Source organism: Thermothielavioides terrestris, chromosome 2 (genome assembly GCF_000226115.1).
Source record: "Thermothielavioides terrestris NRRL 8126 chromosome 2, complete sequence".
Taxonomy (NCBI): domain Eukaryota; kingdom Fungi; phylum Ascomycota; class Sordariomycetes; order Sordariales; family Chaetomiaceae; genus Thermothielavioides; species Thermothielavioides terrestris.
The window spans coordinates 3,027,112-3,039,446 of NC_016458.1; the positions used below are offsets into that span (position 1 = coordinate 3,027,112).

The following is a 12,335-nucleotide window of genomic DNA, read 5'->3' on the forward strand; positions in this document are numbered from 1 at the left end:
GGCTGAGGCCTTTTGCAGAGCCAGTCTGTCAGTGGTTTTTTTTTACCCGTCGACTTCGTCAGCTTGCGCTTCAGATGCGCAGATACGGTGGAATGAGAACAATAATTAGAATGGCATTATTCTGCCTCCTTGAACCCCAGATGATCGCTGTGAATGATAACCCTTCTTGCTAAACGCCGATCCTTCTGAAAAAAGACAAACGTAGGCAAGCCAATATCGGAATCGTGCCTCCTAAACCATGGTATAATGCAACATCCGTCCCTCCCAGCCAGAGCAGACCACACCTGGTTAACGCAGACCCATCACCCCATCCATGAACGCCGTAACAAATGGCAATGCAGAAACCGCCCCGCTACTACCCATTGCGTCTCCCAGTAAACCTCCGAGCATATCCCAGCACTTGCTCACTCAACATCCATCCTCCCGTCCGCCATCAGGCCCCCGTAGTCGAGAAAACTCGCCTCCTCAAAATCACTCCCCCCACCATCAACAACCCCCTGACTACCCTGCACGACAGCCATGATATTCATCACATTCTCCTGCTCCTCGGCCTCGGCCTCGGCCTCGCCGCCCTTCCGGAGATGCCGCGGCCGCCGCGGCACGGCCAGCACCCGCGCGTTCTCCCACACCCCCGGCGGCGGCGCCAGGCTGCGCGGCGAGATTTCCTCGTCCAGCCAGCGCGTCGGCGGGCTGTTGTCGCTGCTGAGGCGGAACGGACCGGCGTGCTGGAGCGGGTTGCTCGCGGGGTCGTCGTCTTCGTCCTCTTCCGAGGTGAAGAAGCGCTTGCGGGTGGGGAGCGAGACGGGGCCGCCGGCGGCGGTGGTGGTGATGTTGAGGGGAAGCGTGGCCGGGGAGAATGAGGGGGAACGGAAGCTTCCGTTGCTGGAGACGGTGTCTTGGCTGCTCGTCAAGTCGGGCATGGCGTCGGAGCTGGCTTGGTCGGTGCGGGGGTGGGCGGTGTAGGCGGGCTGGAAGGCGAGCCCGCCGACTTTGTTGATCCCGCAGAAGGGCTCGAGCTCGCGCATGGCGGGGGAATAGTATGTTGTTGTGCTGCGTACGGAGGAAGCTGGGCGGGAGGGGTTCGTGGCGCTGCCGTTGTGGTTCTCGGCCCAGAGTGTGAAGGCGCCGTACTCGCTGCCCGTCTTGTAACCCTCGGGAACGGCCTTGCGGACTCGCATGCCGACGGTCAGGAGATCCGTTTGGACTTGAGGAGGGAGAGCGGGGCCACGGGAGGTGGACTGCTTGGAGGCCCCCCTGGCACCATCGCTAGTGGACGTCGATGATGTGGTTTTGAAGAAGGATGTGATCTGGCGCTGTGAGGGATCGCTGGCTGCCCCGGCGAACTGCCGCTTTGTGCGAGGGCCCGACATTTCGTCTTCCGTTGGGAACAACAATCAGCGCTTGTAACGTCGATGTTGTGCTCAGTGATTCCGAGACCAAGTGAAGTTGCGGATTTGGCTGGGGTTATCGCGGAAGTTGAGTGTGCTTGGCTTTGTTGGGGTGGGAAATGAGAACAATGAAGAGGCTGGGACTCGATCAGGTGGTGGGCTGTGTTGCAGTCGCGACCGCGTTTTGACGCGTTAATTGCGATCTTCTCGCGTTTGATTGGCCGGTTTTGTGGCTGGGAATAACTCGCGCTATCCAAGACCGGCGTTGGTTCAATTGAAACGGGGGATTGGGAGTGGAGCCGGAACCGCATTTGAGCTTCCGGTGTTCAAGCGTTGTCCCAGTGTTCAACAAAGGTCGGGGACCCTTTATGAATGAGACCGCGGATTTGCCCATTTAAGCGTATTGTTGTCTTCGGTCGAGAGCCAGCAATGCCGAGACCAGCACGGCACGCCCAGGGAATCGCCAGGCTTTTGTGAAACAAAACATTGCAGCTGCTCCAGCTCCTCCGACTCTGGGCTGCATAGAACCCCACAGCGTGAACGACCCGGCTATCTGGCTGAGGTGTGCTTTATAAAGTATGCAGGGAACTGAATGGCCTGGCCGCATGCGTGCATGAAACATCTCACTTCTTCGCTGCCCGGTAGAGAGAAAGCTTTGAATTGGCCAGCAGAGCATCGGCAAGTGTCAGCCACTGGCTTCGGCCCCGAGTTGGCCTTGCTTGCATGAAACACAATCCAAAAATACGCCGCTCTGCCAGGCCAACTTCCCCCCATAATGTTTCGGTAGTAGCGATGAGCTTCGTGGCGCCAAACCAGTGGATACGGGATTTACAGCCATGATCCGAAGGATCGATTTCGAGTTTCACAGCTGGATTTCTGTCGTTGCTTATGATGGACGGGGTGGCCAGGGGGCAGGAGGTTGCGGCTCAGCCAGCACTCGACAGCGAGTCCCTCACATCAGGTGGCAGCGCATGGGCATGGACATGCAATCTCGTCAATTTGTCGTAAACCACACCGTCCCCCCTTTTTCCTTGCCGCTCCACCGAGGCCCTCGGCGGTCCTCAGCTCTCCACATCCTCGCGTTCAGCAGCCCGCCACCCGCCCGTGGCAAGTCCGTCTGGACACTTGTGAAAATGCCTCTGCCACCGATCCTCCCATGCAGTATCACCTGCCTGTACAGCAAAAGACGAACGTCGGAAAACGCAGATCGCGGAGAAAAAAAGCCGGGAGAAGTCGATGATGCTAGATATCCGGACCCCCAAACGCCATCCCAGGGTTGCTGTGCGGGGTGATTTTTGGCGAATCCATCTTCTATCCGCAAACGAGATTCATTTGACGATCGAGAGTAAAGTGTCTAGACGCCCGGCTCGAACCGGCCTTGCAGATACCGAGATGATCCCATTACCATGCCCGTGATTCCCAGAGAAAGAAAACAGCCGCGAGCGAACCGCTTACTTCCTCCGGAACGAGCAGCCCTCAGTGAGTCTGGCCTTGCCACCGGTCGGCTGGCAGAGGACCGTCGTGCAGCCCTGGCAGATGACGACGGTCTGGGCGTGGGAAAAGACGGTGGTGATGGTGAAGCAGCCGGGGCACTTGACGTCCATGAAGAAGGAGCGGGGAGCAGGCACAAGGGTCTGCCGCTCGTTAGCCTCTGAACGGGCGACTGATCAAGATGCTGGTCGGCGTTACCTTGAGCTTGTGCTTGCGGGCCTCGGCGGCCGGGCTGGGGTTGAGGAGATCAACGGCGAGAACCTGGAGAACCGTTCCGTCAGCATTACGCCCGAAAACCCATCTAGTTCCATCCATCCCGCCGATGTCCCAGTCGCCCAACGATCCGCGTCACAATTCCTTGCACTTTGCGGCGCTGCCAAACCGCCCGACGCTCTGCACCAAATTCCACCTCTTCCCCGGCGTAAAGTTGATGCAATCCTCGTGACCTCGGAGGGCGGGACTCGGACGTGCAGGAGTGCGCAAAACTGGCAGAGATTCAGCTTCTTACCATCTTGACTAATTATTCCGTATGTCGAAATGACGAGCGTGCGCTTGATTGATGAAATCTGGATGGGTTTAGCGGCAGACTTATGCTCGTTGATGGTTGCGGAGGGGATTTTCAGAGGCCCAGCGGGAACGAAAGTTCGAAGAGGCAAATTTTGGGTCTGTGAGGAGCGAAAGGCAAAATTGGCTAGCCTCGGACACTCTCTGTTAGGGCTTGCTCGCGTGACCAATCAGAGATGGCTTACCCTTGTAATTGAGAGTCAAAGCGGGGCCAACTCTCCGGGCACTCCAGCGGGGCTGCAAGCTGGGGGAGGAGGGGCTGTTCGCGGGACATGTCCGCTGCCTGGAGGATGTGAAGGCTGCGGCGACACCTTCAGGCAGCAGCATCAGGGACCAGAAAACAGGCGCGGATGTGGCTAAGGGCGATTTACGGAGCCAGCGTGAACGCATCCAGAAATCACTGAATCATACGGTCAGGAGCACCCTCGATTCTAGCTCCGACGAAGCCTTGGTTAGAATGGCGGCGCCAGCAGATCAGCGGATTGCGGTCCCCGTTGACGACCCCAACGCCGACACCGAATGGTAAGACCGCCCCGGCCGCACCCCGTCCTCAATGATGCTGATGCTAACAGTTTTATGTACAACTCACAGGAATGACATCCTCCGCAAACACGGCATCATCCCCGAGAAGCCGCCCTCCCCGACCCCGCTCATCGAAGAAGCCATCCTCGAAGCACGCCGGCTCGCGCACGAGAACCGCCTCGAAGGCAAAGACCTCTCCGACCTGTCCGAGCTCGAGGACGAAGAAGACGAGACCTTCCTCGAACAGTACCGCCAGAAGCGCCTGCGGGAGCTGTCCGCGCTGCAGAAGAAGTCGGTCCACGGGTCGGTCTACCCGATCTCCAAGCCCGAGTACCAGCGCGAGGTGACCGAGGCGTCGCAGGACGGGCCCGTGCTCGTCAACCTGACCTCGGCGCACGGCAACGTCGAGTCGCGCGTGCTGTCGCAGCTCTGGCGGCAGGCGGCGCGCGAGTACGGCGACGTCAAGTTCTGCGAGATGCCCGCCAACCGCGCCATCGAGAACTACCCGGAGCGCAACTGCCCGACGATCCTGGTCTACAACAAGGGCGACATCGTCAAGCAAGTTGTCACGCTGGCGACGGTGGGCGGCGCGCGAATGAGCATGCTGGATCTGGATAAGATCCTGGTCGAGGTGGGTGCTGTCAAGGAGGACGACATGCGGGTGCTCAAGCGGAGGAGGGAAGCGGAGGATGCCGAGGAGGAGGGTAAGCAAGGTGCGAGAAGGGCGGTCAGAAGCAGTAGGGATGCGGTGAAACGGAATGATGACGACGATGATTGGGATTGAAAGGCCTCGTTGGTTCGGCGGGTGAGTCACTCGGTGAGAGCAAACCGCGCGGGATCAAGAGCTTGGTCCGAAAGACCAGCCAGTGAGAGGACGAGCAGAGCGAACAGACCGTCGTGTCATCGGTTTGGGCCTTCTTAGGGCTCTCTCCCCCTTCCGATGGAACAATGGACCGACCGGTTCGAAGAAGAAAGCCACGAGCCGAGGCTAGGCCCGGTCGATCTTCCAGCTCGTCCAGCCGCCCCAAGCGCCGGAGAACTCGTTCCAGTTGTCGGAGAGCGCTCTCCGGGAACAGGATATTGGCAAGCCTTGTGGCCACCCCGGCTGTCTAGAGTACCGTGGGCTGTATGAGGGGGCAGCTTTGTGCGCCTCGAGACGGCCAATTTGCGCCGCGTCGACAGAGAAGCTCAAAGAGCATCGTGGACTAGAACATCACCGAAACTGCATAGTTTGCTCAGGATCGATGCTGGTCTCGACACCCTTGATAACTACACATACAGAATAAGACCAGTCATTCAGTTGCTTTGTCCCTCGAAGTCACACGCAATGGCGACCCCTGAGAGGCGCTCAATGCCACTCCTTGCAGCATCATCATCCCCGGCGCAGATTTCAACACAGAATCCAACAAGCAACGTCTCGCCCACGTAGACCTCGGCTAACAATAACCTTGGTGTGTATTATATTAGCGCAGAACGGCTCTGCAACAATCAAACTAAACCATAAAAAAGAGATTCTACTCTCTCTTCCAAACCCAACTAGTTGAACCAACCAAGCGATGCGCCCCCCCAAGCCGATGTCTTGTTCCCGCTCAGAGAAGAAAAGGACGAACTCCAAAAAAAAAAAAAAAAAAAAAAAAAAAAAAAAAAAAAAAAAAAAAAAAAACGCCATCATCAATGCCTTCCGCCTGGAACCTGAAATTAATGTCCACCCCACCAAGACGCCAAAGCAACCCCTCCAAGGATTAACAGAAAAGCCAGTTTGATCCGCTGAATTAAAGCTATAATCAAAAGAGAGGCGGCACTGGATGACCGCGTGCCTCGCAATTACCCGACGCGCTCGTTGCCGCATGTATAAAGGCTGATGTGATGGTCGCCGCGGGCCGCACAGCCCAGGAGCATGCGGTGCGGGTGGAAGGCGGTGGCCGCGAGCGGGGCGGCCTTGTGGCCCTGGAGGAAGCCCGAGTAGGGCTCGATGCGCGTGATCTCGCGCCCGTCGAAGTCGAAGATCTTGACCAGGTGGGCGGAGGTGCCGCTGTAGACGGAAGGAAGTAACATGGTCAGCCTTCGGTCTGTTGGGGGAGGGGTGACGGGAAAAAAGGGGCGGGGTGAGAGACAAGCCACTTACATTGCAAACACGGGGAGATGCTCGTGGGTGCTTGCAGTGCGCAGCACGTCCTTGGTCGTCTGGAACGTCTTCAGGGGCTGGTCCATGCGGATGTCCCAGAGGTGGACCTTGCCGTTGCGGCTAGCGGAGAGGAGCTCGCGCTGGCCGCCGCGCTGCATGTGCACCGAGCGCACCCACTGTCTGCTCTCGTCCTTCCACTTGCGGACCATGCTCTCCTGTGGCCGCAGGCGAGTGTCGAAGACGCGGATGGCGCCGTCGCCGAACCCGGCGACAAAGATGTTGCCCGTCATCTGGTCCGACGTCAGCGACGTCACGCAGGAGCCCGACCGCGCGGGGATCTCGTGGGTGCACATCTCGTGGCCCGCGTTCCAGATCCGTATGACTCGCTCGTCGCCGGCCACCAGCACCTGACCGTTGACCTGTTGCCAGTCGAAGACCATGCCGGAGTTGACGTTGGAGGGGACCATGTGGGTGAGCGCGCGCCACGAGGACGCGAGTTCCACGTCCGTGTCGCTGTCGTAGTTGTGATAGACGCGAATCACGCCGTCTGAGGAACCCGTCATGAGGAGGGCCTGGTCATCCTCGTTGATGAACCTCATGTCGGAGATCTTGGACCCCTCCGGGTTGCCGTTGGAGAAGCGGCTCTTCCGGGTGTTGTTCTTCCAATCCCAGACTGTCACGGTGTTACCGTCGTCCGCCACAGCGACGTGGTTTTCGAATTGGTGGAAAGTCATCTTTGACGGCTGGGAGCCAGTGATGATCACGCCGGCCTGGCTGTTCCACTTGTGCGTCCTAGCATGGGTTTTCTGCGGCTGCGTCTCTCTGAGGATGGCTTCGTTCCGGCCCCGCCGCCACAGCCGTTCATTATATTCGTTGCTGCCGGGCTCTTCGGCTTCGGGCGCCTTCATCTGAGGCTCCCGGAAGTACTCGGTCGACCAGTCCAAGAAGGTGCTCACCAAGGGAAGGGTGGGCACTTCCTTCAGCTGGCGTTCTTTGTAGCCGGCGCACAGCGGCTCATTTGCGATATGGTAGTTCGACGGAGGTGCGGCCTGGTCGTGCTGCTCCGGGGGAGCGTCCTCAAGACCGGGGCCTCTGCGACTCCGTTGAGAGAATGTCCGGTGCAACCCGGGAGTAGCCGGAGGGGTGGGCGCACTGGAGGAACCGTCCAGCACGCCCATCAGCGCCAGCGGCCCGAAGAGATAACTTGCGGTCCGCTTCAGGAGGCCTGGCGATGGCATCGGCTGAGCCACTGCAGTGCGCGTACCAGCCACGCTGGTCCTTTGGCTCATGTCACCCCTCGACACTTTTCTAGCGCGTCGGAGGATCTCGTCCATGAGATTCTGCGCCCGTGGACCAAGAGGAGAGTGCAGCAGTGCGTGGTGGATATAGTCCAGGATGATGGTGGCGTCCCTCTGCACCTCAGGATGCGGATCCACGCTCAAGATGTTGATGTGCTTCAGGCATGCTGCAAACACGGAGTCGTGCGCCACACCGAACGCAGTAGGCTTGATGGTGCCATCTCTCTCGCGGTTCTCGCGCCTCGCATAGTGCAATCCCATCTTGTGGTCCAGGCCATCCTCTGGCGGGGGGAAGAGTTGGTACTCCCTCTCCTCCAAGAGCTGCTCGTAGGCTGCGACCAAGAACTTGCTCTCGTAGCGGAGCACGAAATGCGAGAAAAAGACGAGGAGCTCCTTCCGGACGATCGGGCTCCCGTCTGTGGCGAGCTCAAGCATGGCCCAGGCGATGCCCTCTTCGATTCTGGCCACCTCATCGGTGAGATCGGGAATGCCGAGGAAGGTGGTCATGGCGTGCGCCATGGCGGCGCGAACTTCGGGGCACGGGTCCTTGATCAGGTAGGAGAGCTTGTGATGCGCGTTCTCCCGGATGCCTCGCCACTTCGCATCCGCGAGATTCTGCCAGAGCTGGCTGATGCAGAGGCACGACCATTGCCGGAGCAGGGGGTTCTCGGGATGCTCAATATGATGCAGGCAGTAGGTCATGATGTCGGTCGAGTTGCAGACGATCTGACCAGGCTTGAAGCCCTTGCACAGCATCGCGAGGATGAAGGCGCACATGGCCTTGTGCTCGTCCAGAACCACGACGCCGACGACGGGGAAGGTCTCTTGCGGCTTCATGATGGCAGCGAAATAGGTGTAGCCGTTGTCCTTGATCAGGTCCTGTTGGCAGGAGATGTCAACGGCGAGGATACGGGTCCAGATGAAAACCATGACCGGCTTGAGCTCTTGTGCAGCCGATTGCAGCAGCTTCAGCACATAAGGGAAGATGCCTATACTCAATGCTAGCTGCACCGCCCATGGCCCGAGGTCAAGGAATCTGCCCAAAAGGATCAAGGCCCGGAGCCGATGTTGCTGGCTGAGGAGGACTTGGAGGACCACGGGGAGCTGCTCAGGGGGCTTTTGCGAGACTGCGTCGCCTCTAGTCAAGTAGATCTCGAAAGCCGTGAGCTGTTCGGTGAAGAAGGTCGAGTTGACGTATTCGTACGGGATGCCCTCGGTTTCCTTCCTCTCCAGCATGGGGAGCTGCGCTAATGCCATGTCAACGGCGAGGTCCCAGCTCTCCCAGAGCGGGTGCCGGCGGGTATCTGGCAGCTCAGGGTAGGACTGGGGTCTGCAGCCGTAGACGGGCATGATACGCTGAGCAAGGAGGAAGTTGCGGAACAGGGCGGCCACTGGACGGGGCGGTAGTCAGCAATGCGTAGACTCGACGGGAAATCAATCAAGACAGCCCATGACGATGGCCAGGCTTACCCATCAGGTCCTGACGGAAGAACTTCCGGAATAAAGGTCGGGGCAGAGTCGTCCAGGCGATGGTGTCGGTAATGGCCGTGAAAATCCAATTTAGCTCTCCCAGGGGCGTCCGTCGTTCCTGGAGCTTCCCGGGAAGCTTCCTCGCTCTCTCGGGCGTGATGTCGGTCTTCAGCGGATTCTGCAGAACGAAGAACCACAGGGCCATCTCGATCGGTGTGGTCAAGCAACAGGTAAAGAGATCCGCCGGGAGAAGAGGATTCGTCGGGAGGTTCTCCTTGGAGTCGCAAGCCGCGAGATGGATGTAAGGGCGGTAGTTCAGCTTCTCGTGGTTGGGATCCCTGACGGTCTGCTCTTCTTCCTCCTGCTCATGCTTCTCGACAAACTTGTGGTAGTTCTTGAGGATATTGCCCGCCTCGGAGCAGTCCCACACAAAGATGGTGGGCGCCTGCAGCCAGTGCTGAAGATCGTATAGCGACACGGGAATGTACTGGGTGTAGTTTTTGTTGAAAACCCAGATCTCGCCGGAAGCAGTCGGCTTCGGGACTCCGTGGCCATTGTAATGGAAGAGCACCCGCTCGTCCTTCGCATTCCGGCGCAGAGATATGCAGAATTTCTTGGTTTCCTCGATGGACGGGTCCAGGTACTGCTTGTAGCGGGTTCGGAAGGCCAAAGTCTCATACTGCGTCTGAAGCGACTTGCCGATATTCTCGAGCGCCTTGCCCACCGGGGGGACAGTGGGGTCTTGCCAGGCCTCGAGCTTTGCGCCGGGCGTTGTGCGCAATTGGTCAGGGGGCTCAACACCGATGTTCAGGCATACGGCGATGGCTGCTGAGACCGTCTTAAGTCGATCACGCATTCGCCAGTCCTGAAGTTCAAACGCAGGCGTCTTCGGCTTGCCTGTTGTTTCGTGCCGCTTGTCGGTGAAATACATGTACCAGTTCTAAAAAGCGTCAGCCGCAACTCGTCTCAACCACGCCGCGAATGGATGGTGCACGAAAGCAGCGGATTCAATGTCTCATGAAGACGGGATGGATGCCCAGACCACGTGCTCGAGCCGGCCAGTCGGAACAGAGACAGCACTTACGTTCGCAAGCTGGGCGATGATGTCCTCGGACAGATAATGATCCTCAAAGCCATGCCGAGCACCCAAGTCGTAGTATTCCTCATCGGGATCGGAACCGGTCGCATCGTGGCGCACGGCGTGCTCGCTCTTGGAGCGGAGCAGTGGCGGTTTAGCGGGTCGCGCGACGGCGACGTGGTCGCTCTCGTCGGTATGTCCGCTGTCGGAAATAACCTCTCTGTCTCCCGGCGCGCTCGAGGGTCGTCGCGAGGAAGGACCAGGCGATGCGGCCCTTTGCCTCCCGTTGGGAAGCGGCGGCCCGGGCTTCGGGGGAGCGAAGGCGGGAGACGCGGAGCGCATGGGACCGTTTTGATGCGCCGCCGATGCAGACGCCGATGCCTCGGCGTACTGGGCCTGTAGTTGCGATACCGCCTGGGTCGTCTGGCGCGAGAAGGAGCCGGGATGGCGTGCAGGAGACGACGCAGCCGACATTGCAAGAGCGGCGGTCCGCGGGACCTGGGCTGCGCTCTTGGCTCGGCCGAACTGACCGGGTCGCGGCACGTCGAGGGAAACTGCAGACATGGCGCAGGCTAGCGGCGGCGAACAACCATGATCCAAAAAGTGGTCGACAACAAATCGGGAGTGAAGCACAATGGTTCGTTCGTTGCTTGTCCGAAGCCGAGCCGAGTCGACAAGCCGTTCTGGCGCAAGATTGAAGTGGTTCACGTCAAGGTCGACGGGGCCAGCGGCAGCGGCAGGGACAGTGGCAATGAGTGAATAATGAATAGGCCGGTAGTTGTTAGTTGGCACCGTCACTACGCACCGCTGTTCGCGTCTAAAACGCCGGAAAATTGAAAAATAGGAACACAGGCCGAGTGATCGACTCGGGAGCACAATGTGTCTAAGAGTTATGTGTCCGGCAATGGGTGCTTCACCCGAAATGCACGGTCCGCGTAGACGGCCTCGACGCCGGTCGTGGACTCGTGGTCCTGTGGTTGAGGCCCTGGAGCCTTGCGCGCATTCTTGGCTCGCTGCACTCAGCTTCACCGCCCTCCCGCAAGTACCCGGGAAAGTCAGGTGGAGCGACACCCCGCCAAGGGGGCAGGCGGGTAAGCCGGCGTCAACTCAGCCTCATCGGGAAGCTGCCACTAGCCAAGGCGTGGTTGCGCACGTGAGAGACCGCAACCCAAAGTCTTAAAAAAACAAACTCGAGACAGCTCCCGTACTTTATCTCAGACCTCAGACCAGTATTGGGCTGTATTGGCCCGCTGCGCAGCCTCAAACCGGCTTAGCCTGCACCACTGCCCCACTACACTGCCAACAGCCAATCAGAGCGCCCATTGCAATTTGAGCCCATACTGGTCTGAGGTCAAAATTCGCGATTTGACCCGATCAGGGCACGCAACAAGCAAGGCGAATTACGCTGACGGCCACAACGCCATCAAATCGAGGTAGATTGGCAAGCTGTAAGTTGATCCGCAATAGCCAGATAATACGCTTTCTAACGGTGCCCAGGAAGATGCCCGCGTACCCAGGAAGATGCCCGCGCACCCAGGAAGATGCCCGCGTTGGCCAGGATGCCTACGAACCCAGGAAGATGCCCGCGAACCTAGGATGCCCACGTTGGCCAGGATGCCTACGAACGCAGGAAGATGCCCGCGTTGGCCAAGATGCCCGCGAACCCAGGAAGATACCCGCGTTACCCAGGAGGATGCCCGCAAGCCCAGGATGCTCGTAAACCCAGGAAGATGCCCGCATTACCCAGAAGGATGCCCGCAAGCCCAGGATGCCCGCGATCAAGCTCGTTATAGGCCATTTTCCACACCCTCCGGGCTAGGGTTCAGCCAAAAGGTCTGATCAGGGGGCGGAAAAACAGGCTCTAAGGATCGCCTAGAGCTGGGCAACGTCGCTATCAAATTTGATCGAGTTTAACGCAGTGGTATGGAAGTTGAAGGGGGGTCATCGACTAGAAAGAAAGGCGTGCCCAACCCAAGGATTTACGTTGGCAGTTACCATCTAGGAAGATACTGCAGCTCTATATACAAAAATAGGCTCATTAGAATCTCCTATCAATGGCGATCCTCAGACTGTAATTGCCTTCGCGATGCGACATGTGGTAGTGGAGATATTGGCGAGTGATTGAATCACCTTTTTACGGCTCCCATACAAAACCGTGCCCAACCCCCCCGATTCTGGAATTTTGTCCTCAGACCTCTTTCAAAGGCGTTCTCTGTAAAAAGTGGGCCAGGTTCTAGAAAGGGCTAGCGCGACAGTGTTACATACAAACTAGTATGGGATTACGTCTTGGCAGCCCTCTCCTGGCCGTAGGCCAGGAAAACAGAGAACGCAATGAAAGAGGTCTGAGGGCTGAGATAAGGATTGTCCATGTTCGGAGTACATGCCTAGGTTGCTCTTGG

At 58.5% G+C, this 12,335-nt stretch overlaps 4 protein-coding genes across 4 annotated transcripts; 1 reads left to right on the forward strand and 3 right to left on the reverse strand.

Moving 5' to 3' along the window:
• Positions 1–197: 197 nt before the first annotated feature.
• THITE_2112897 (uncharacterized protein) lies at positions 198–1,576 on the reverse strand (the record flags this gene model as incomplete). The annotated part of the gene is made up of 1 exon (XM_003651969.1): positions 198–1,576. A coding segment is annotated over exon 1 (962 nt), but the record flags the coding sequence as incomplete, so codon positions are not given.
• A 788-nt stretch (positions 1,577–2,364) lies between these two features.
• Positions 2,365–3,502, reverse strand: THITE_56072 (40S ribosomal protein S27). The gene is made up of 3 exons (XM_003651970.1): positions 3,388–3,502; positions 3,078–3,140; positions 2,365–3,022 (listed from the first exon to the last, which is right to left on the reverse strand). Exons 1-3 carry the CDS (start codon positions 3,388–3,390, stop codon positions 2,840–2,842), a joined length of 249 nt encoding a protein of 82 aa, XP_003652018.1. The 5' UTR covers positions 3,391–3,502; the 3' UTR covers positions 2,365–2,839.
• Positions 3,503–3,809: 307 nt separating this feature from the next.
• THITE_2112901 (uncharacterized protein) lies at positions 3,810–4,831 on the forward strand. The gene is made up of 2 exons (XM_003651971.1): positions 3,810–3,965; positions 4,035–4,831. Exons 1-2 carry the CDS (start codon positions 3,901–3,903, stop codon positions 4,747–4,749), a joined length of 780 nt encoding a protein of 259 aa, XP_003652019.1. The 5' UTR covers positions 3,810–3,900; the 3' UTR covers positions 4,750–4,831.
• A 1,119-nt stretch (positions 4,832–5,950) lies between these two features.
• On the reverse strand, positions 5,951–10,969 carry THITE_2112905 (uncharacterized protein). The gene is made up of 3 exons (XM_003651972.1): positions 9,943–10,969; positions 8,859–9,798; positions 5,951–8,779 (listed from the first exon to the last, which is right to left on the reverse strand). The coding sequence occupies exons 1-3, from the start codon at positions 10,498–10,500 to the stop codon at positions 6,087–6,089; spliced, it is 4,191 nt and encodes a 1,396-aa protein (XP_003652020.1). The 5' UTR covers positions 10,501–10,969; the 3' UTR covers positions 5,951–6,086.
• Positions 10,970–12,335: the final 1,366 nt, after the last annotated feature.